Source organism: Cygnus atratus, chromosome Z, assembly GCF_013377495.2.
Source record: "Cygnus atratus isolate AKBS03 ecotype Queensland, Australia chromosome Z, CAtr_DNAZoo_HiC_assembly, whole genome shotgun sequence".
NCBI classification, from domain to species: domain Eukaryota; kingdom Metazoa; phylum Chordata; class Aves; order Anseriformes; family Anatidae; genus Cygnus; species Cygnus atratus.
Window position 1 is genome coordinate 19,290,936 of NC_066396.1, and position 25,389 is coordinate 19,316,324.

The window sequence follows — 25,389 nt, forward strand, 5'->3', positions numbered from 1 at the left end:
CATGGTAATAATAATATTTTAGTTTAATTTTAGTAATAGGCAAAGCAGCTTTTTTTTTTTTTTTTCTTTTTTTCTGGTAAGGTTCCCCACCAGGCAGCAGATTTACAGCAAGGATATATTTTACCCAGACTGACAGACAGATACAGCCCATGTACACACGGAGATGGTGTATGTAAGAGATGGTGTAATGTGTGCATAATTAATATTTTAATTTAGGGAATATTTTATGGTTTCTTTAGTGAATTGAAATGATTTCATTTGTATATAATCACAAAAGGGTAGTGGTCGTAGCAGGAACTTGTGCAGCCTGGCTCTCCTGGTCAATTCACTCTCTCATCTCTCTTCTACCAGAAGCAGCAGTTTTTCAGTGAGCTCTTTATTCACAATTATTCTCTGTTGGAAAAGTTTGTTCTATTTTTTTTATTTATTTATTATCATTCACTTTCAAGCGCCATGGGGTTTGTAGCTAGCCAATACCTTGTTCAGTTTGCCCTTCACATGTTACTTACAGAGCTCCTATATTGTATTTCTCCCTTTTTTTAGACTCTGAAGTCTTCTCCATCTTTTTCCATGCGTCTGTGACATGGCTCCTCACTTCCTGAGTGGTAAGTCCTTAGCAGGGGATGAGCAAAGGGGAAGAGCCCCATGCACGCTCGATGGTCCAGCTTTCCCCAGGAAAGGCAACTTGCTTAGACAAAACTGCTTTCTGATTTTTTGGTCAGCACAACATGTCTGTGTGCTGGGATGTAACTTCTCTTGCAATCTAACTGAAAACAACTGTTAGCCAACTGCATGTAGAAAAACACGACTGCTTCCTCTGTATGCCTTGCTGTTGGGCAAGGAAGAGTGTAGGAGTTTTTTAATGAAAGGGTAGGTGTGTGATTAAACTGTAAACAATTAAGCGCATGACAAAAATCATCTTCTGGTAAGAACAGTATTGCAACTTGCCAATTTATTTTCCATAGCATCAGCAGATGTGTCAATTTACAGGAAGGAAAAAAACATCGTGTTTTCCAGTGTCTCCCAGAATATTTTAAACATGGACATAATAGCCATCATAATTCGAACAATATTTGCAGAAAACTTGCTTTTGTTAGTAAAGTAATGCTACTAGCCATTCTGGCAAAGTTAGTATAGTGCAATATGATATTGTTGTTTTGGAAGGAATGAGAAGGAATGTTTCCTAAACAGGAAGCCCAGTACTTGTGTGTTGAGGGTGTTTTACCCATTTCCTCTAAGCCAAGTAATAAGAATTAGCAAGATTATAAAAAGTATCATCACTAACTTTTAAAAAGTTCACAAACATACATAAGCAGTTGTATTATACAGACGTGGAAATTAAAGCACAGAAAAGTTGAAAAACTCAGCCAAAGCCTAATGCAGGATCTCTGGCAGAAGTGAAAATCAAAACAAGACAACGCTGATTTCAAGCAATTGCATCATCTTTGTAGACTGAAGCTAGCATTTTGGTGATTTCACATTTTGACTAATTTTCCACTTATTTACAAATAGAAAGAGTATCTACTAGCAACATGCAAAAATGACACTGTATAAGAGTATGAGTATCGCTTATGTTGGGTGGGTGTCCAGTTAGAAGGAACTGTATCTCTTACCTATCAATTCTGAAGGAATAAAAGAGGGCCTCTCTGAAATTTGTTCAGTGGAATCTGGAAAAGAGCATTAGATATCTCCAGGAAGAGAAGTCTTAGAAAATATTTCAGTTGTGCTTGACTGTTCTCAGCCTTTTGCTCCATCAACTCCTTGTATTTTTTTTTTTAACATTTAAGGTGAGAGAACCATGCAAGAGATAGGAGAAACTTCTGCTGCCTGTTTTTGCCCATGAAAGGAAAAACAGAAAAAGAAGAGCAGCTGAGAAAAAGGTAGATTTCACTCTTTTTAATCTTTTGCATTTAGCATTAGAGTATTTGAGCATCCTGTGGCAATTTGGTCTGGTTTAAGCAAGGAAGCAATTTTCCACTAGTCAGAAAAATGTTTTTGGTCTCTCTTGAAAATACTTGTAGGTGAGTCTTAGGTGGGTCATATGTGATACATTTTATTTTCCTTCTTTCTAAGGCTGTTTGGTAGTAAAGTTAAGGAATTGCAAAAGCTGAACCTACTGTACCGGCCTTGACAGTCATTTGTTTTGGGGATCACATTAAAAAACACTGAAGATCTTTGAAGTGTGAGTTATCTCCCACAATGTTTGGTATATAAGAAAATATCTAGGTTTCAAGCAAATAGATCTAAAAACAGTACAGCTGTGTCTTTTTTTTGGGGGGGGGAGGGGAGTGTAGGAGATTTAATATTAGTTATGAAATTATAACCAATGAATATTAGTTATAGAATAATATAAACAAATAATAAAATAATAAAATAACTAATTAATTAGTTATAAAATTATAACTAATATTAAATTAATCTTTATTAAATTAATCTCAGTTCGTGTAGCTGAGAAGACAGTGACAGACTTTTGTACATGCGATTTCTTCATCAGATTTGTCTATGTATGGAAGTAATAGGTGTGTTGGGCCAGTCTCCTAAAGGAACCATTGGTAGTAAATACACATACTTTTAAAAAACGTGAAAATTTGTATGTTAATTGTGGGCAAAACTTGCAAAAAATCCTTCCAAACCTGTTTTGTTCACTTTACTCAGATGTGAAAATTTCCTAAATGAATTTAGTCAGGAAGGAAATAAAATGTTAAGTTGTTGTCAATATAGATTTTAGAAGAAAAAAAAATGGATAAAGCAAATAGATTTTGCAGTGAAATGAACCTGCATTAAAATATGAGATCTGATTTAGTTCAGATATGTGCAAGATCTTGTCACCATACTGGTCATCTGGTCTTTCAGAAATCAACACGCTGTAAGTTCCTAAGTTCAGGTGTGTTTTAGGAAAAACACAGGAATTTAATTTCATAGAGAGAAGGATAGGGAAAAGATAAATAGCTTATGAAAAATTAGTGATTTACTATTGTATGTGGTTTATAATTCCTTCTCTTTTCATCTAAATTGCCCCTTGCAAATAATAGTTACTATTTTGTGTTCTTTGTGAGATTTAGAACAGTGTGTATTAATTTGCTGTTGTTTCAGCTTCCTGGGAGAAACAGCACATAATTTGAGTATGTTTATGATTTGCTTCCTTATTATCTTAGAGAAGGTTTATAGCATGACTTTATCCTTAGAAAAAAATATCATGTAGTAACATTCTTTCAGAACGTATTTAAAGAACTAGTCGTACTCTTTTAACTTCAATTCATTAGCAGGATAACGTACAAGTAAGCATTGCTGCTTAATGTAGAAAACCAATAAAAACAGTTTCATGTTACCCTTGGTATAGTATTTCCTAGTGTTTTTGCAACAATCTTAGAGATGAATGCTTTTACTGGTAAAAGGGAAAAAGTTAACGGTTCAGCTGCTTTTGATTACAATGTGGGTGAAAAACTCAAATGGAGAAACTATTCTTCTAAAAGCTTGATTCTTAATAAAGATTTTACCTTCCAATTAGTAAAAAAAAAAGTATGACTTCTTATCCTGCCTTTTTACTAGTGTCATAAAAATATTGATTCTTCCAAGTAGAAACAGTCATTACCTTTAGAGATATGAAATGATTGACTGATTTCAATAATATAGAACAAAATTTTTACTTACATGTCATTGGCGATACCTCAGTATTACCTCAAAGTATGGATTCAGTCACCTACAGCTTTATTGAAGTCTGCACAGACTGAATGTTGTTCTTATCAAAATCAATCTATTTTTTATATTAAAATCATTGAGAAAAGAACAATTTGGCAAGCCCTTATGTTCTAATTTTCAGACACTTTTAGCATTTGCAAGGTGTACTGAAGTGCACTGGACACTGAGATACTCAGAAAAATGAAATAATTAACATATACATGTTATGATGCAAATAATAATGTTAATTTAATATAATCAAATTCCATTCTCTTATTTTTGTAAGTAGACCCCCTGAAATCCTGAAGCAATTAGAAAAGTCATCTTTCCTTTCCTGGAAGGGATAATAAATATAAATAAACAAGCATAAATTCTTTATACTAGTGTTCATTGTGTTACTGCAAATGATAATGTCTGGATGTTGCTATGTACGTTTGTATAATACTTACATTTTTTTGGGTTATGTTCCTTAAAATGTTTTATATTGCGATCATGCAGCTGAAAGATATTTAAAACTTGGAAACAAGGACTGTTTATTATCTGTGTCTGTCATGATAAATTCTTGCTGTGTTTGGAATCTAATTGTACAAATACTCCTCTATTGAGAAAAACACACGTTAGAACTTGTTTTTTACTATTAAATTTAGTAGGCCATTTTCTCTCTGTTTTTTACATCTTGGGCTTACTGTGTCAGAATCTTTCTGGACCAAATCTGTATTAATAAGGTTCTAAAGCTTCTACACAAATATTTTGATTTTGTCCTTCTGCTTGATTCTTTGGTTCAGATTGATTGTGTGTTTGGCACACTGGGTTTTTAGTACAAGGTTAAGTATTTTGTGCATCTTGGAGTGACAATTAAATGTGTAACAGAAAGAAGTTAAAATTCTTCTTTTTTCTTTAATATTTACAGTATTAACTTTTTGAGTATATAATATAATTTTATATGTATCTTGTATTCTACTCTAGAACAAATTAAAGTCAAAGATATTTCCAGTGCCTGCCAAAAAACATTTTAAACTTTAGGCTTAGTAATTCATTTCACCATCAAATTTTATGAGCAAAAGATTTAATTTTAAATTACTTATATATTTTTTTTCATGTTAAAATGAGCTCTAAGGTTTGTATTTAAGTAGGGATGGCTAGTATTTCATGGGAGTTAAAATGTTTCTATTTCTTATACCTCAGCATTTCCAGTAGATTTTTGTTTCATTGTATTTGTCGAATGCTCTCATATACTGATATAGACAATCCCTGAATATGGCTTCACCTATACTACATCTCTCTTCACTTATCTCGGAGTATGTAGTCTGATCTACACCAAACTGAACCTTAAATTACATATAGTATCCTGAACAATAAGTTTGGATTAAAGTTCTAAATGCTTTTTTTTTTTTTTTTTTCCCCTCTCTTCATCAAATTACAGGAAGTACCTCAGTCATTCCAAACCAGTAATTCTTAGCTTTGTTCTTAACTGTCAGTTGTCCAAATTCCACGAGTTACTCATTGCTTTTATCATGGCTCAGCGGAAGGCCTTTTAAAAACATGGGGGAGCATCTGTGGCAAAAATCTAGGCCTACTTTTCCAAGTTTGCCTAACAAAAGGGAAACATTCATATGAAAATACCACATATTCAGTTCTCCATGACAAAATTGTTCTGCTCAGCTTACCTAGTTTCATAAGCTGCTTCTGTTAAAATTAGGCCACTTTAATGCTTTAACTCTTAGTGTCTGATATTAAATGTTTATTGCTTGAGGCAAGCTGTTTGTTAGCATGGCGTACTATTATGTTTGTTACTGATGGCATTACATTTATTTTATCTCCCAGTATGTTCAAGTCTTATTAAGCAAATTCTTATGTTTTATATGAGTCCCTGAGACCTATGTCAGTTTTACCTCAGTAAATGCAATTAAAATTGAACAGTTTTAACTTTCGACTAAATATTTCTCATGTATAAGTGGTTAGACATTGGAAATCAAGACCTCACAGGTATTCTGAGCAACCAAGTAGGCAGTACAGTCAGAAATGCTACTAGAGTGATGAAATAGGATCTGGAATCCTGATTTATATTTTTATATGAAAATAGAAAAAAATGTTTGAAAAGCCAAAATATAAATGACTTTATTTGCATTATTTTATATATTTTCTTTGCTGTAAGTGACCATCAGTTTAGGTGGTAGCTTTTAAAATGTCATCTGTCACGGGTGGGAGTTGCTAAAATATCCAAAATGAGAATAGGGAACAGCATGATGGCGTGGCCCATTGTCTGCAAAAGAGGCAAAAACACTGCAAAGAGTAGCCAGCACATTATGAAATTATACATTTCGCTCCTGGCATAGCTGGTTTCAGGAATCTGGAAAACACGTGCGGATAATGGGGAGCCAAGAGCTTGCAGTGCGATGGCTTCTTCCAGACAAGGTCTGTAAGACTGGGAAGGATTTCTTCCTAAATTTGAGGACTTGGTCATCGCCCGCTCCTCTGTGCTTTCTGGTCCCTGGCCATGCAAGGCAGAACTAGGAGCAAACGCTGTGGTCGCACTGCCATTGATTCTTTAAATTTAAAGTGTTCCTAGGTGTTAAAGCATCATCGGCCCGAGGACTTTCCTAGGCTGTCACCCCCTTCTGTGACAGTATAATCCCAGGTCCAGGCACAATCTTCCTTCAGAAATAAGACGTTTTACGACAAAAAAATCACTAAAAACACCACTTGACAGATTTACCAGCCTGCCAGTCTCCCGTCTTTCCCCCTGCTCTTTGTGACCGATGTCTGTATTTACGCCAGGGTTTCCTTACCAGCGAACAAACAGAATACACCCGGCTTTTATCGCCACAGCTTAATTACTCCCGCAGACGCAGGACCCGCAGCGCCGGCAGCAGCACCGCGGCGCTGCAGCGAAGCCCGGTGCTGGAAGGGGGGGGCGTGGTTTATGTGAGGGGGCGTGGCTTTAACGGAGGGGGCGTGGTTTAGAGGAGGGGCGTGACAGGAGGGGGCGTGGCTGGAAGGAGGGGGCGAGGCGCGATGGAGGGGGCGTGGCATGACGGAGGGGCGTGTCTCTCCGCGTCGCGCGCCGGGGATTCCCCCCGCCGCCCCGCGCGCGGAACCTTCGGGATCGTTCCCGTGACGTCACGGCAGGGGGGGGCTCTCTCCCGGCGGCGGGGCGGGGCGGGGCGGGGCGGGGCCTTCGCTCCCCCCCCCTCACCGGCGGGACAACCCGCCCCTCCCCTCTCCTCTCCCCCCCCTCCCCTCCTGAGCGCCGCGGGCTCTCGCGAGATTTGCCCGCGCGGCGCTGTCGCGGCTCGGAGCGGCGCCATTTTGGGAGCGAGGCGAGCGGTGTGTGTGTGTGTGTGTGCGTGTGCGCGTGAGTGTGTGTGTGAGTGAGTGAGTGAGGGTGCGCGCGTGTGTGTGAGTGTGCGCGTGCACGTGTGTGTGTGTGTGCGCCTGTGGTGGCGGCCGGGCCCCCGCGGCCCAGGGGCGGAGGGCAGGGGGGATCCGGAGGAGGAGGAGGATGAGGAGGAGGAGGCGGCGCGGCGGGGCCGGGGCGGCGCCGCTGTGAGGGGGGCGCCCCGCGGGGGGCAGGCCCCGGCCGCGCGGGGGGCAGCGGGAGCCGCCCCCGGGCCCCGCCGCCGCCGCCTCACGGCCTCCGAAGGCGCCGCGGGGGGAGTCGCGGAGTGGGTTTGTTTCGGCTCCTTCACCCCCAGTAAAAGCCAGCGGTGCCGGTTTCTGTCCGGGTGTTTTTCGCTCCTGGCAGAGCGGAGGGAACGCGTGCTGCCCGTGGAAGGGCAGGAGAGCGCTGGCACCGCGGCGCTGCCCCCGCTGAACGAGCCCGCTGCTTGCCCGGGGATGCGAGCGCAGGTCTCGCCAGCCCTCAGTGTCAGGGTTCCCTTGGCTGGCTGCGTGCGTGCTCGTTTCCTAACGCTCAGCTTCAACGCTCTGTCTAACGCCGGTTCGCGTCTCAGAAGCGCTGATGGCTCTGGTTCTTTTTCCCCTAGGCAATCTGGATCACAGAGGGAGCCCGGGTTATTTGGAGCCTTTTGCTGGTAGCGAGGAAGAACGGTGGAAGTCGACCTGCCGCAGTTGCTTCCTTTGAGAGCGGAGAAATACCGGACGCTGCTCGGGGATTATTTGTCTAAGTGCTTTCTCCTGCAAAGGTTTCTGAAGCAATCAGTAGGCATCTGGGAAAGTGAATTGGAAATTTGAAGTCGTGAGCTTTCTAGAAGTGCACAGCACCTCACCCTCGGATGCTTTTGTCCGCATGGCATGGATACGCAGCTGAATTTGTCAAGTTTGGAATGCTTCGGCTGTCAAATAAAGTGCTTTTAGGTTTTTAGTTACCTTTTTTCTTCCAAGCAACGTTCTGTCTGAGTCACAGGCGTAACTGGTTTCGTGGACTGGCTCCAGGTTAAATGTAGCCTGAGTCACTGTGTAGACATTACTGAAAAGTTTCATGGCATATATTTTTACCCTTATTTTATTTTTTAGGTTTTCTGACATAGTCTTTTGTCATTTTACATTGAGACATATTTTCTAAATGAAGAGTCTAACAGAAATTTGTTTATCATTTTTTCTTTTATATTTTATTTAATATTTTTGTTGGAAAATGTTGTTGCCAATAAGCAATATGGCGGTATCCAGATAGCTGTTGTTTACAAATGCCTCTGCTACCTGAAGCTAGGAAATGTTCCTCAGCTCAGATGTGAAATTCGGATTTTCAGCTTTACAGTTGGTGGCATAAACAGTGTATTTATTTCACCTGGAGCTGATGATTTCTATAGTGATATGTACATGGAATAGACAAGAGAAGAATCTTTCAGAGAAAAAACGAGCCTTTTAAGTCAGAGACTTGGAAAATTTTGGAAATAGCCTTGCAGAATCTGTAAGCAAGAAGGATGGGTAGCTGATTCGCGTGAGGTCAAATCTATGTCAAACAGCTACGAATGTAGTATCAACAAGAACTTGGGATATTATCTCAAGGAAGACAAACTGGAAAAATACAAATCACGCAGTGCTAACACCTTGTGCGGTCCTCTTGGATTAGGTAAGTATTGTAGTGTTCATAAGTCAATTTACACCAGAACATTTTGTCAGTAGAATGTTTAAATCAGTAGCATCTATTGCCTGGAGGATGTAGTTGTTTTTTTTTAACGTTGAAATGAGCTTGCAGAACCTAACTTTTTTGTTAGATTAAAAACAACAATTTGTTGTTTTTAATAATAAATGGAATATCTGCAAGGATTTGAAGAATGCATGCAATTCTACAAAGAGCAATTTCTAAGCAGGAGTGTGGTTTTTCTGGGAGACTTAAAAAAAAAAAAAAAACCCTTCCTCCTTCCCCTCCCCCCCAAAAAACAAACAAACAAACAAACAAACCAACATATTTGTAGACTGAATCCATACGTAACTTACCCCTTGTGTTAATGTTGTAAACTCAACAATGAGCTGTTATGCTTCTTGAACAAGACTGCTGGATGGCTTGTCTTTCCATTTTTGTTAGGCACGTTTGCAGCATGAGGGTACTGAGAGTGTAGCTTTGCTCTTTTTTTTTTCTTTCCACTGTTCTTTGTCATGTATGGAAGTCAGTTATTTATTACCAAAAGTTAATTTACTGTCTGTGCAAACTGGTTTTAATGCATCAATATTTTAAAGTTGTGTTCAGAGTAATTACCTGTTCTATAGTGGGAATGAGACTGGTTTGAAACTATACTGTAATAATAAATGTGCTAGGGAAGGGTTCAAAACCAAAATATATTGGCTAGCTAACCAATTTTACATGTCATTTTTGGATGTACTGCTGCCCTCTTCCCTTGTAGTAGGTAAATGTTTCTCCATATAGATAAAGTTTAAATCTGGAAATTAATATATGTTTACAATATTTTCTTTGCAGGTGTGCTTTCAGCTGAATTGCTACTGCCTCAAAGGAAATTAAGATGGACAGAACAACTTAATTCAAAAGTCAGTGGTAATTTTACTAAATACAATCCTCTCCCGTCCCTTGGGTTACTCATAAAGCTTTAAATAATTAAAGCATTATTGGGTAGACTATAAACAGAGTGTCTGGTAAGGGGGATACATTTACCATAGCCACCACCTTTTCAAAATTTTTTCAAAGCTTTTGCAATACCGAAATGTTAGTAACACGGAGCTGATAAGGAAAATTGGCCTATATAACAGCATTACCAAGATATTTGGGAAGAAGCCTGGTAAAAAGTAATTTTAAGCATGGGAAACTGTATCTCAGAATTGCTACAGTGGATTTTTCCCCTGTAACTTTCTATTGAAAGTTACAAGTTAAAGACTGTCATCTAAATGGATATTTTTACATGACTTCTCAGGATCATTGAAATAGTTCTACTCTGTGAGTTGTCAGTTATCTGAATGTTGATCTAGCTTCAGTATTTTGCTGTCTGTGAATGGCCTTGCTGTTTTGTTATTTTAACTTCTATTTCAGTTTTGCTGTTACAAAAACATGGGAACTGTAGATGATGAATAGGAGTCTTTCTGTAATCTCCTATGGCTGTGGCTTGGGGCTTTTCTGCTTAGTGTGGCTGAGGATTGAGTGAATGAACTGAACCACATCTAAAGGAACCAGAGCAACACAGAAGAGTTATCTTCATTCTTTTAGTTGGAGTAGTCTGTGTTTTGCTTGAAAACCATTTGGTGAATGGAAAGAATTCGTGCATAAGTGGCCATTTCATTAGATTTTGTCTATTACGTGCCCACAAATGTAATAATACAAGTACTTTTTCATAAATAATAGAAAAAGTGATGCCTATGTTATTTTTCAAGCTGTTTACTTTCAGTGATATGAGAAACTTACCTCTTGATGGGGAGCTCTCACTGAAATTGAGGAGCTGCATCCCACCACCTACTCTTGGAATCACATTTTTATCTCTACTCCCTCTTCTGGATGTTTTAAAAAGTTTTCCTTTCAGCTTTATTAAATTATCTCTTTCTTTACATCTTTCTGGCTGCTGGTAGGATTTTTTTTTTTTCCTTTTCAAAATGTTTGCACTTGGTAAGTGCAGTTGTCTGTCTGATTTGCATGCATATGTATTTGATGTAGATTTGTATGTGTGCTTTATGGCTATGCCCTTGTATCCTGAGCAGAATTGATAGCTGGGTGAGGCGCACTGAGAATAAAATGCCTAGCGTGTTGGTTCACATGTATACCTTCTTTGGGCTTTTATTTGTATAGTGCTGACAGTCTGGTAAGTGGTTTGCAGACAAGTATGAAGATAAGGTCCTTGCCCCAGAGAGCTTATACGTTAAGCCTAGATGTAAACATAGCTTTTGTACTGGAATAACTGTCAGCAGCATGGCTCTTCCATGGTTACATTTCTTCTGGTGGAATCCTAAAATGGGTAGTTTGTGTTGAGAAATTGTTGTGAATGGAGTAGGTTGCTCTATGTGGGGGGAAAAAAAAAACAACAAAAAAAAACTCTAGTGGAAGCTTTTAAGTGTAAGCAGAGTTGAAACTTGCAGCAACACTGAAGTGGAATTAAATATGTAAAATAGTATAGGGAAATTGTGCAGATAGTTAGCTTTCTTAGTACTTCACAAGGTAATGTACTTTAGGTTCCTTTTTTCCTCCCTTCTAGTGAGTTTCTTCTGTTTAAAATGCATGGATGACGCGGTTTGACAGTGATACTTCATCGAGGACTTCTGGGGAAGTTGCTCAAATTTCTTTTAGTACTAGGAGTAAAATTTATCCTACAAGGAGAACTATATGCAGAACTGATTAAAGACGAACTTGAATGAGACTTGGCACACTTTCTGTTTTGGTTTTGTAACTGTGTTTTCGAGCAGTAGCATTACATACACACTGACTGAAGACAATGCTGTATGTCGTGCTACCAACTCTTCCCTGATCATTTCTTTTTTTTTTTTTTTTTTCTTGAGGTAAGCATACTCTGTGAAAGAGCTGAAATATATAGATTTTTTTTTTCTGCTTTATATGCTAGGGTTATTTCAAAACTGCCATCTTTTATAACTGCTTTTTCTTCAGATTGGTCATGAAGACTCCAAAGTGCGAAAACGTTCCCAGTGATTTTGTTATAATGTATTCTGAACTGAAGGGCAGTGTTACTGCACTGACACTTCAGCTTTTGGACTCTGAACCTTGCAGAGGGCAAGAAGGTCAACGTCTATCTAGAGTTCCACTAAATGGTACTGCAAGTGTAGGATTTTGAGCAGAAAGAACTGTGTAGTTTACCTTCAAATAAGCAGGTATTCTATGCTACAAAATAATTATTATTTTTTTTGTTTTTAGATTTAGGTTTTGGTACAGTCTGAGAAGGAAAAGCCTTTTTTTTTTTTTTTCATTAAAAGTAGGGATCGAAACATTCTAACCTTTATTATGAACTTTGTCTCTTTCTAAAATATCTCCTAAAAGAAGTTTTGAATCCTGGGACACTAATACTTTATTCACGGGAGTGGCCTAAGCCCTGTTACTCGTAAATCTATGTATCTATGTAGAGAAAGAAGACAATACAGAGCAGTAGTTGGGATTTTTAGAACTTCTATTAGTTGTTGTCTACTAACATTCTAGGTCCTTGTGCTAAACAAGAGCAGTAAGCACTCTTCACTTGAGTCATTCTCACATAAGGAACTTGGGCCCTAAGTTGACACGAAGATGTGTTTTTCTTGTTTTGTTTGTTTTTGCTAAGTCACTGTAATGTTAAGTCTTAGGGGACTGTATTTTTTCTAGAGAATGTGTTAGCTTAGATGATGAAAAAAATTGACTGATACGGTTTGACACCATACAATTTTAATACCTTGGTGTGTCTTCAGACTTAAACACCTCCAGAAGTCTTACAGAGGATTTCATCCTATTCCCAGCACAGGAAACCTTGCTTACTCTGTTTTCTCTGTGTCTGTACATCTGTGTGGAGAGAAAATAAGGGAAAATAAATAATCTTTTGTTCAAATAGTTGTGCTTTTGCAGCAATTTGTGATCAGTAGAAATATTTCAATTTTCAAAAACTGTAGAGCTTTATTATATTTTGAATATTCTTTTATTAATGTACAGATTTTGGATAGCAAAATAAGTTGAAATTAGCTTGTTTCTCATTGTTCATACTAAATAAATGACAGTGTAAGAAACTTCTCTGATAAGCTGCCTCTGAAAGGGGAATAAAAATTGAGATGTATAGGGTTTAAGCAAAAGTACTGTTTAAAGCTTCCACATGTCTTCAAATTAACACTATTTTGACAGGGGATAACAGGGAAGGATATGTTATCGCCGGAAACTTTCTGTTTAAAAGAAAATGTGGTTTTGTAGCAGAAGGAAGAAGTTTTGACTTACTTTGTCTGCTTAATTAAGAAAAATCCTGAATAATTCAGTTTACGAAGAATAGAGGCTGTGTAAGTCAGGTGGTTAGGACTGTGTAGTTATGTGGTTAGGATATGTAGTATCCTTGCCTGATTGAGAGAACAATTGTGTAGTTGTTCTATGGCTAATGTATCAGGCACATGAAATGTTTGAAGCTGGCCCGAGATGGGAGAACTGTAGGGTCAATTTATTCTGTAGTTTGGTTATTTCAGAGTTGCTCTGCCTTGTCTTCTGCTTCTCCAGAAAGCTCTTTGACCTTGGCTTTCTCTTTTTGTTGTCATGAAATGCAGTAAGTTGATGCTTGACATCTCTGATAGTAGGAACGTTGTTTTAATTCTATCATAGAAAATAGTGTGCTTCCCTCTTCCTTCTTTCTGTCGATGATCAGTCTCTTCTAAGATGTCATGCAGACTTTCTTATTGGTCCCCTATGAAACTCATATACACTTGGTTTTGCCTTCTTGACTTAGTAAGAAGGATTTGATATACTTGCTGTAGGTTATTACCAAGGAAGCAAAGCAGCGGCAGTAGCGACAAACTTGAGGCAGTGAATAATATATAACTATTTTTTTACATTGTCATAATAATACTATAGTACACTTTAATGCTGGTGGCTTACAACCTTCTTTTACCCCATTTATAAATATATTAAAATTACTGTGACAAGATGAGGGTGGATTATCAAAGAAGTTTATAGCAGAGGGGTGGAGTTAATGTTCCCACACATGGTTTGTGGTGTGCTGTACTTAAGGTAATAATAATCTGTGAGGCAGTAGGTAAAAGATCGCAGGGTATGTGCTACTTAGATACGTGTACATGTTAATTCTAAATTTTTCTGAGAACTATATATGTATATATACATACACATACTTTTAACATTTATTCTGTTTGTGGATTTCTCTATGCAAATCAGCAGACTGAAATTCTAAACTGGTCTTCAGGGAGCATCAAGAAACTTGAACTTGTTTCTTCCTTTATAATCTGACTTTGAGAATTCATAGCTGAATTTTTTGTTGTTGTTGTTACTGACTTTATTATTCTGCTCATAAGCTTCAAGCATTTTTACCTATTTGAGTTTATAATTTCATTTTGTTATAATCTTCTAGCAATCTCTGCAATATGCTGTGTCACAGAAACTGTTTTATGTAAAGTAATTTAGGCTATCCTTGGAGCATGAGAAGTAGAGAAGCTGAGAATGCCTAACTTTTCTCCTTGTATCTAGTTCCTGGTGAGATGGTTTCATCTGTCAGTTTTTTTCCTAATTTTTATCATTAATGTAAAAATTTGTTTTCCTATAAAATTTTAGATGACTCTATTTAAGTAGGCTGTATTTAATACGATAAATCCTTGATGGTTAACAGCATACAATCTTTCAGTAAATCAAATTTTTAGGTTCTGGGGTTTGAGCTATTTTGCTATCGTTCTGAACAGCTTTTTTTCTTACTGTGGTGATGCCACTGGTTTTATCTGTCTTTTCCTGCTAGGACATGATGAAAAAGCAAAGCTGTTTTTATTCATTCTGGTAGTTGAGACAACTAGTGTTGCTGTGGGCTCAAATGTTTCGTATACTGACTGGAGAGACCTCCCTCAAGCTGGACCTCTTCAGCACCAGTGGGACTGTCTTTCCTCTGCCTGCTAAGTACTGGTTAGACAAGTTAAACAACATGCTCTTATGGGGCATGGGTGGGGACAGTCTCTGATCTCACGTCATTGTCATCTTTAAGTTCTGCAGTGCTTTTTTCTCCGCCCTCAGTGGAGGAGGATTGGGTTAGGAGACACTTTAACAAGATTCACTGAAGTGCTTGGGGCCTGACCAGGTGCACCCACAAGTGCTGAGGGAGCAAGGCCCTTCAGTGATCATCTTTGAAAAGTCATGGTGATCATGAGAGGTTCTAGAAGAGATTGAATGTTAATTTCCCTCATCAGAAAGAGGATCCAGGGAGCCAGTACTATTTAACATCATTAATGACATGGGTGATGAGGCAGAGTTTATCCTCAGCAAATTTGCAGATGATATAAAACTGGGAGGAGTGGCTGTTACACTAGCTGTTTGGACAAGCTGGAGAATTGGAGAGAGAGAGGATCCTTGTGAAGTTCAGCAAAGGGAAAATGCAAAGTGCTGCATGTGGGGAGGAGTAACCATGCATGCTGGTACATGCTGGAGATTTGATAAGCAGTTTTGTAGAGAAGGATGTGGGGACACTGGTGGGCAGCAAGCTGACCATTAGCCATCAGTGGGTCCTCGCAACAGCAAAGGCCAACAGCGTGCAGGGCTGTTTTAGGAGGAGCGCTGGCAGCAAGTCAAGGGAGGTGATCATTTCCCTCGACACTGTGCTCGCTGGTGAGGCCACACATGGAGCACTGTGTCCAGTTTTCAGCTCCCTGGTACAAGAAAGACATGCACTTACTGGAGGGAATCTAGCAAAGTGCCACAAGGATGATGAAGGAACTGCAGCGTCTTTCGTATGGGGAGATGCTGACAGAGCTGGGACAGTTCAGCCTGGAGGAGAGACGCTCAGGGGGATCTTATCCATGTGCGTAACAACTGATGGGAGTGAATGAAGAAAGGGGAGCCAGGTTCATCTCAGCTGTGCCATGACAGGAAGAGAGGCAAAAAGGACAAGTAAAACACGTGAAATTCAGTCTGAACAGAAGAAAAAACTTTGAGGATGGTCAGACACTGGAACAGGTTGTACAGAGAGGTGGTGTAGACCCAGTCTATGGATATATTGAAAACCTAACTGGACGTGGTTCTGTTTTTGATGACGTGTGTAAACTGAAGTTGCAGGATAAAACATTTTGATATTCTAAGGAAGTACAACTCGATCATTCTTTCAGAACTCTGAATGATGTTTTATCTTTTCCAGAAGATACTTCCCAGATTCACAACTAGTAAGCCATCAAACGCTCGTTCTTCCATGCAAAAATTTGTGAGGATGCCAACAAGGAGGAGGACTTATCTTTGTTAATGCTATTGAAAAGACTGGAGGCTGCTGAGACAGGCATTAAAACAGCATACCGTCAAAACGTTGTTACATGATAGCAATGTTTCATTACAGGACGATGTTTGAAATTCGTAACTGTGTCTGATAAACCAAAGAGTTGCTTTTCATTGCTAGAACACCTCTAGTGCGTAAGGTTTGCGGACCTTGGAAAACAAAAGGTAGCGTTACATGTTTTAAAGCTTTCTTCCAGTGAGTCACAAAACTGTTACAGTTTAATGCATTTAAAATGAGATACTATGTAGTTTGTCTTGTTCTCTTATGAGCTACTTAAACCATTGAGAAAAATGAAAATAGCTTCAAAACCTAGTAGCAGTGAAGTGAGTAGATACTATGTTATTTTCTGCTGTCTTTTCAGGATTTTGTAGTTTAAAAATCATGCTTATTTTTTCTGTTTTGGCCTGTTCAACAGAAGATAGAAGCATGGTATCTTTGTAAATTGAAGCAATCGAAGAATGCTTCGATTACAGCTGCTTCCCCTGCTATTTGTGCCTGCAGTGTCCCAGAGGATCATTTCTCCCTGACTCCTCACCCCTCACTGTTTGCAGCCTCCCACGTCCACATACGCAGCCAGTACTGATTGCCTGAGAGGAGTTTTCATGGGAGTCGCTTTTCCAATGCCTGAGCTGTATTACACACTTCAGAGATGCCATTTGGCTGTTTGGGATGTGTTGTAAGTAGACAAACAGGGAGGAAATATTTCTGTTGCTACAAAGAGCTGATGAATGGAAGTGAAGCTTGAAGAAATTCTGGATAAAAGATCACCTTCAGAGTGGGAGTGATCACTTTAATTTTTATCTAACTATAACCATTAATTTTCTCCAGACTTCAGTTTCCTTTGTTTTCCTGATATTTTTAAGGCCAAACTGGAGGTGATTGTAAAGAAAATAACTCTCTCTCAACTGTATTAACAGGTGCAGTGCTATATGTTTTTGTATGGGTTTCTAATACATGGAGGAAGTCAGACTAGATTGTAAATTGTGGAATCAAATACTAGAGTATTTGTTCTGGAGACTTGTATTTTTACTTTAAAGTTTTGTTACTTTTAATTGTTTTTAGCCTTTACTAGGTCTGATTGCATGCCTTACCCTTTTGTTCCATGGCTTTTGTTAGCAAAACTGCTTCCTGGTTTATCTCTGCAGCTAAGTCATCTGTAAATTCACCTGATTATGCCTGTAGTGACTCTACAGTTACTTTGTAATGAGTCAGCTATGTGTCTGCACTGTATTCCCATTTTTGACCTGCAGTGCAGAGATGGGAGCTGGACTAACAGATGCTTGCCAGGGCTGAGCACCATGCTTAGCCTATAGCATTCTTATGCTTCACAGTTAGAAGCAACTGCCACATATTGCCAGTCTGCCTGCCCATTTAGTGAAATCCTTCAGGAGTGAAGGAGGGCAAAATCTCTAACCAACGTAGTTCTCGTGGCAGGAGTCTCTAATTTAGGACAAATGGTTTGAGAATGAGTGAGCATCCTATGTTTTTTTTTCCACTTCCTGGTAAGCCCAGGGGGGCGGGGGGGAGATATGTATTTTTTTTTTTAAACTGCAAGAAACTATGCAAATTTTATTAGAAATGAGAGTCGATATTAAACCTGAGATATATTCCATAGCACTGTTTTGGGTAGTTTGTTCATCCGGATCTCCTTGGTCTGTGTATTTTCATCTAATCACAGAATATCCTGAGTTGGAAAGGGCCCACAAGGATCACGAGTCCAGCTCATGGCCCGCACAGGACCACCCAAAAATCAGACCAGATGTCTGAGAGCATTGTTCAAACACTTCTTGAACTCCAGCAGCTCAGGAGTGTGACCGCTGCCCTGGGGAGCCTGTCCCACTGCCCAACCACCCTCTGGGTGCAGAACCTTTCCCTAACACCCAGCCTGACCCTCCCCTGTCCCAGCTCCTTGCCGTTCCCTTGGGTCCTGTAACTGTCCCCAGGGAGACCTTTTGTGTCCCTGTTTTATGTGCTGACTGCCTGGAGGTTTTTAGCTAACAAGCATTGCAGACAAAAGTTAAAAGTTAGATGTTTTGGCTATTGCATAGTTTTTGCCATTAACCATAAATTAAAGGTTGTATATAATGTGAAAATTGTAATATAGAATGAAACTTGAAGAACTTTGTATATTAATCTGAAAGTTCACGAATACAGGCTGTCTTTTCCTTTTGTACCATGATGAATTATGTTTTATTGCAGGAAAAAAAAGCAGATTCTTTTCATACATTGGTCCCACTGTGGTTTTCACATTTAGAAAGTTTGTTTTCTAGACACTGTTGATTCAAAGTAGAATTTTCAGAGGCGAAAGACGAAAAATCTTTCTGGGGGATCTATAGTCTCATGTGGTTACCACCTGAGGAGGAAAAATCTGGCTTAATTATTACAGTGTTATATTTGTGTACACACATTGTGTAATTAAACAGTTTAACATACACCAGTTTCTGACTTCTAAGCATAATGGGAACTGGCAGGTTCAAATATTTGTCTGAAGTCTTAAAGATGTTCCAGAATCTTGTTCTTCTGACCTTCAGAACTCTTTTTCCACCCTAAATCTATCATGAACTGGTATCTTCTTGTATTCTCATGGTGTTTGGGATTAAAACGCCTTTTTTTTTTTTTTTCTCAGTGGAATTTACTCTTCAGATGTTTATGACCAGGGTTATGAGCAGATTTAGGTCCTCATTTTGTGAGGCAAAGCAAGTCAAGAAGTCTTCTTAGAGACTTGTCCATGAATACTGAAGTCATTTGTACTCAGTAAAGTTTTGAATTTCTGTGATGGTATTCCAAATGTGGTCTTACTTGCATTTTGTTCTGTGATGACTTAAAAAAGAAAAAAATGATAGTGCAGAGAAGGCTGACTGTACTGTTTAAGACTTGATTCTTCCATGTAATGCAGTAAGCAGAAACTAATCTAATGATATCTCTTTTAGTTCCATCTTTTGATTTTTTTTTTTTTTTCTAGTACAGAATTTTGGGAATTGACTTGATGATTTTCTTAGACTTTTCACAGAAGTCTTGACTTCTGGTTCGTGCAGCTGCTTTAAGCTTTCCTTTTCTCAATCTGCAACTTCTTTTTCTAAAATAGAGGCAATATACGAAGCTTTCCCGGATACTCTTGAGATAAGACAAATCAGTTTGTATGAAAAATGAGTTTTTCCAGCTCCTGTAAAAATGTGGTAAAATAGGTTGTCACAAAGGACCCTATCAACTCAACTGTAAAAAAACAAACCAAACCAAAAACAAACAGCAACAACAACAAACCCACTACAACTTTTTTTGAGTATTTGTTGATGGTACTTGATGCAGTCTTCTCATTTCATCTGCTAACGTGGCTCAAAGTGGGTGACTGTGTTAGCTTTACGACAAATCTCTTCACTGTATTCACTGTACCTTCTTTGGAACTAGCTGCTCATTATTGCTTTGAATTCACTGCCTTATCTTTGGTGATCAGACTTCAGAAAAAAAAACCACAATAGAATTAAATTTGATGTAATTAAATACTGGAATAATTGTTGCATGTTACCTAAAACAGACTTTTCCCAGATGGATCCACAAGAGGCAAAATAGAAGAACTTTTTTTTTCTGCAATCTGTTCTGCTGTCCACATACACAGCAAAACAAATCTTGCAAAGACTTGCATCTAAATTTATGGGCTGACAAAGGAAGGCTTTTTTTCTGAAGTCACTATGCACTACTTGAATCAGACATCAAAAGTGTTGCTGACACAAGTCTGAATGTTGTGAGCAGTCTGATTAAAGAAACTTAAATGCATTTGAATAGTAAGAGTATGAGGACAGCAGTACGTCAGTGTCTTTTTCTAGCCTTTTTAGAACTGCGCAGCTCTGTATCAATGATAGACAACACAAGCAAAGTTAGCATTTATGATACTTCTATTAATGGCAGGTATGTTTTGAGTTTGTGCTATGACAGAACGATGAATTCATCATTGTGATAAATTTTGGGCCTAATCATCTGTTACCAAGAGAGCTTCTGAAGGCAGTGGAATCGCTGCGTTTAGATCCATGGAGCTTACCTCAATACACTTACTTCTGATAGCTGTCTTAATGTTGAGTACAAAGCTGTTTTATCAGTGTTAATGAACAGGGGTTGATCTGTTGTGTCATGTGTACGTGATAAGAGAAGGCTTGCTAGCAGACAAATGAGTTCTTCATGGTCTGTTGGTGTAATTAAAGCAGGTTCTTGTTAATGCTTGTATGAGTGCCTACTGTTTATTTTCATTCTTTTCAGTTTCTTAATGTGAATTTTCAGTTGAAACTGGGACAGTCATGTATTTCTGAAAGGCAGAAGTATTATTCTAAAATGAGTTGATTATATGTGCTACCTATTTGCCTTAGAGGCTGTTCAGCCTCTGCAGAGGCAGATCTTGTTGGATGTTAAGCTGGATGGATATATCAAGTGACTTTCTAAATAGATGTCTTCAGTATTTTTATTAATATTTGCAATAATGAAATAAAGCATATGGCTATTAAATTTGAAGGTAGTACAAACTGAATAGAGGCTCCAATTGGCTCTGAACACTGGATAGCTTAAGAAGTAATGGGCTTGAATAGAAGGGGAAAAAAAACACCTTAGGACAAATCTTACAGAAACTCTGACCTTTCAAAAATAATCCAAGAGCAGCTCAATACTGGGACGTGTTGCAGAAGAAAGTAGTAGTCTTGGTTGTTGGTGCAACTTGGTTTGAAAGTGGTCAAAAATCAAACTCAGGTTCAGCAATCAAACGGAGCATAAATGGTTTAAGAGTACCAGTCCTGCCTGCCAACAGAGTAGTCTTCTGTTCTCCCTTTGTGATCTGTTTTCAGTTTAACAAAAGTGTATTCCTGAGAATGAAGAGTATTGTAGAACTGTTGTGTATTTGCCAGATCATCAAAACAGAGCTCATGCTTGTAATGATTTTTTTTTTGGTATTAAAATACATTCTAGGACAAGTTTGGCAACATTAGAAAGGTAGCAACTGTTAGAATTTGATGAAGTGTGGTTAAACATGGGGATTGACAACTTGAAGCTGGGTAGGCTGTGCACCCTACAATGTGGCTTAAAAGAAAATATATTAATATCTATCCTTTCCTGATCTGCTGTTTGTTTGCCAATTTAGTTATGGATAGGGTATTTGTGCCTACTGGAAAATTGTGACTAAACTTGTTTCTCTATCATTTTGCTGTACTCTGGGAGAAAGGGATTGGCTCATCTGACTTAGTGGCACTAACAAAAACCTATTTAGAGCTTTAACTGAGAACATTGGTAAGATTTGAATCTGCTTCCAGAACAATTTTTGTGGGAAGAAACAGCTTTGCCCACAGTTTTCCAATACTACCCTTGTGGTTTAAAAATATTTTCTAGTCTTGGGGTAGTTGGTGAACACCAAGTCTCAACTCAGCCTGTGTGATTGATGAGCAAAAGATAAAAGCTGGGAATGCTAGTGAATTAAAGCACAAACTCTCTTCATGGCAGTTGGGTAAATAGTAATGTTTATCTTATCCTCGACTAGTTTTCTAAAAACAGTAAAAATAATTTATTAAGAAATCACATTGTTAGTGCCTTTGTCCCATTCCTAATGTCTGGTTCACCAATAACTTGGTAGTACTTCATGGATCCTTTCATATGTTCTTATGTGGTTTGTACTGAATCTGTCTGGTTTTTAGACTGTAAGTGCTTTGGTCTGAAGATTATTTCATTGTTGTGTTGATCTTGCAGTACTGACACCTCTTTGCTCCTTTCTAAAGATTTCATGATTCTCCATCCTGGAGTGGGGAACTGTATCTGAGAGAAGGAGGGGAATCTTTTTTTTTTTTTTTTTTTTCCTTCTTAGTCAGTTCACATTTAACTTGCTGTTACTTAATTTAGCATCTCTTGCTGGCTGATATGGTAAAACTTATAGCCTTTTCTGTTTCTCTATCAATACTGAACATGATTAATCAGCAAAAGTTCCTAACAGGAACTTGCTTCCTGTTTTATTAAAAAAAAAAAAAAAAAAAAAAAAAGAGAGAAGCTATTTTTGTTATGGTTCTGTGACTCTAGAACTTCCTTTGTTATATTCCAGGCTGTCATAATTGGATTCTTTAGATTTTTTTTTTTCTGAAATTTCTGTTGAGGTTAATTTAGAAAAGCATGTTAGATGATGTCAGCACACTAACTTACAACAAGTTATTTGGGTGACACGTACTTCTAAACTTGTCTTTATGGAATTCCAGCTGATTAGGTGCATCTTACCTCATAATTTAACTCTGGTATCATAGGTACCTACAAAACCTTTTGTGTGAACTCCTAGCATAAAAAAGAAGCAGCAACTCAATTAAGTGGTGCAGATTAACACTTAGAAATCTGCTAAGCTTCTTTTTAGTTGTTGGAACGTTCTCTTCTTTCACTGAAAGTTTGTGATAGCCCAATTCAGGCCAGAATGCGACAATAATTATTAGTTATGAAGTTCAGATTCCACAGCTCTTACTAAAACTTACTCAAATTACAGCATTTTTAGATTAAAGAAACCCACATCTATGCACGCTGACTAACAAATCTTCACTCTCTTGTTCAGAGACATGGAATACTTGTTTTTGCTTCCCTATGACATGCACTTGGATGTTTATTTTTTTGGCCAGCTGAATTTCTAATAATGCATATTATCATGCTTAAAATATATTTGAATCACTGACAGTTTTGCAGTATCTAGCTGCAGAGCATGATTCACATAACCTTATAGTCCATGCAGTGTTTCATCCATTTCTTTCCTTTTAGTGCTATAGTTCAACTTTAAGTAATATAGCTTGTATTATCTTGCATTCTCTTGCTTCCTGAGAGATGTTTGCCTCCCTGTGAGGAGAACAAGGGGGCAGAAAAAGTACTCTTGGGCTTTTCCCTAAGCCATTACCTTCTCTTGCCCATTTTCAAACTAGAAAATTTTACTGGATTTTGGCAGTATTCTGGATACTTAGGCTCTGTTTACATTCAATCTGGAGAAAATTAAGGATTCTTGCTGGCTCTAACTATCTAGTCTTTTCATGAGGAACCCTAATATGGCCTCTGAGGTTAACTTTGAGGGGCTAATTTGAAAAATCAGCTTCTAGGAAGCTAATGCAATGGTTCCTGCAGTCAATTCTGGACAGTAACAGAAAATATTTCAATGCAATAATTTTGACGTTTCTGATCAGACCTTACACAAGATGCTTCATCCCATCTGTAAAAGGAAACGGCGGAATGAATGTTACAGTTTTATTTTCATGATCCTTGGGAAATACTTGATTAGTGTGACACTTCTGTAATAAAAGAACAAATGTGATGCCGTAATGAGATAAGGCTAGTTAGATTTCAAACCATATCTGTTTGAGAAGACAGTACCAGAAAACAGAAGGGAAGTAATGATGAAAGCACCACAAGTGTAATACTTTTGTAAGTTAAACATCTGAAAAGTACTCATTTCTCATTTTTCCAATTGCAGGGACTTGCCATGAGGTGCTGAAGCCTTGTTTCATTGATTCGGAGAGACTGGACCTAAATGGCGCAGCATGACTTTGCTCCAGCCTGGCTTAATTTTCCTACTCCGCCATCGTCAACAAAGGTACGTTCTTTGCTGTTCTTCTGATCAGTCAGTTTCATTATTAGAGAAGTCTAAATGTCATAACCTCAATCACAGTAAAAATACACATATGTTTTTGAATGTGGGAAGGGTGATAATAAGATACCTACCAAGTCTTGGTCATGATGTAAATAGTTGAACCTTGATTCTCAAGCTCCTATCTTCAGCAGGGGTTTCTGCTTTAACAACTGAGTTGAAGGAAGGAAGCACCTGGACACGCTGTCAGAGCTGTTGTTGGATTAAAACTTCCTTCATAGGTAGTTTAAAATAAGAAACTGAGACTGAGGTGTGTGCTTGAGGGTGTTCTTGCTTCTGATTTTGTTTTGTGTCTTATACGTTTTAGAGAATGCTTTTTCTTACTGCATCATCCAAGTGATTAAAAAAAAGTGCTTTTGAAATAGACTTTCTGAAATGTCTCCTTGGTTGGTGGTGGTAATGTGTGGTGCTTTCAAATAGTTGTGCATCCTCACTGTGGTTGTTCAACCGAGACTGCGATTACTCAGTTTATGAAACGGAATAGTTTGCTTAAGAACAAGAAATAGCACAGAATCATAGAATCATTAGGGTTGGAAAAGACCTTCAAGATCATCTGGTCCAACCATCCCCCTACTGCCAATGTCACCCACTAAACCATGGCCCTAAGCACCGCGTCCAAACTTCCCGTAAACACGCCCAGGGACAGTTATTCTACCGCCTCCCTGGGCAACCCGTTCCAATGCCTGACTGCTCTTGCTGAGAAGAAATGTCTCCTAATTTCCAACCTAAAACTTTCCCCTGGTGCAACTTGAGGCCATTCCCTCTTGTCCTGTCACTAGTTATCTGCAAGAAGAGGCAGAACCCCAGCTCCCCACGCCTTCCTTTCAGGGAGTTGTAGAGAGCAATAAGGTCTCCCCTGAGCCTCCTCTTCTCCAGACTAAACAACCCCGGTTCCCTCAGCCGCTCCTCACAGGACTTGTGTTCCAGGCCCTTCACCAGCTTCGTAGCCCTGCTCTGGAAACACTCCAGTGCTTCGATGCCCTTCTTGTAGTGAGGGGCCCAAAGCTGAACACAGCACTCAAGGTGCGGCCTCACCAGAGCAGAGTACAGGGGGACGATCACCTTCGTGGTCCTGCTGGCTACACTATTCCTGATACAAGCCAGGATGCCGTTGTCCTTCTTGGCCACCTGGGCACACTGCCGGCTCATGTTCAGGCGAGCACCAATCAGCACCCCCAGATCCTTTTCCTCTGCACAGCTTTCGAGCCACTCTGCCCCAAGCCTGTAGCGCTGCACGGGGTTGTTGTGATCAAAGTGCAGGACCCAGCACTTAGCCATGTTGAACCTCATCCCACTGGCCTCTGCCCATAGACCCAACCTGTCCAGGTCCCTCTGCAGGGCCTCCGTACCCTCCGGCAGGTCGACACTTCCCCTCAACTTGGTGTCATCTGCAGACTTAATGAGGGTGCACTCAATTCCCTCATCCGTATCATCAATAAAGATATTAAAGAGGATGAGCCCCAGCACTGACCCCTGGGGAATACTACTGGTGACAGTTGAACCCATTGTGATTTCTAGGGTTTCTTGAATATGGCTATCTTATAAATGTTTCTTTTTCTGTCATATCCTCTTATTCTTTCTTAATGTATGTGAATGTAGAAGTAGAGGCAGCACTGGATATATCAAATTCATATCATCTGTTTAATTTCCCAATTTATCTGTTTACCTTCTTTGTTCTAATATTTTTGAATGCAATGTCCTTATCTACAACTATGAGAGTGACGTTGCTTTCATGTACTTAAACTTCTTGCTGTCTTTCAT

The 25,389-nt window shown here is 39.0% G+C and overlaps 1 protein-coding gene across 13 annotated transcripts in view; it reads left to right on the top strand.

Moving 5' to 3' along the window:
• The first annotated feature begins 1,507 nt into the window (after positions 1-1,507).
• The window catches only part of GPBP1 (GC-rich promoter binding protein 1), a 39,832-nt gene continuing 15,950 nt past the window's right edge, over positions 1,508-25,389 (top strand). The window contains exons 1-6 of one of the 13 annotated variants that reach the window (XM_050716518.1): positions 6,904-7,005; positions 7,665-8,710; positions 9,557-9,624; positions 15,870-16,165; positions 16,417-16,677; positions 23,455-23,574. In XM_050716518.1, the coding sequence (XP_050572475.1) occupies positions 23,512-23,574 (63 nt within the window). In that variant the 5' untranslated portion in view covers positions 6,904-7,005; positions 7,665-8,710; positions 9,557-9,624; ... (1 more) ...; positions 16,417-16,677; positions 23,455-23,511. Of the gene's footprint in view, positions 1,579-1,787; positions 1,881-6,903; positions 7,006-7,254; positions 7,570-7,664; positions 8,711-9,556; positions 9,625-15,869; positions 16,678-23,454; positions 23,575-25,389 lie in introns of those variants that run through there. The other 12 variants (XM_035553623.2, XM_035553630.2, XM_050716519.1 and 9 more) reach the window with 12 other exon arrangements.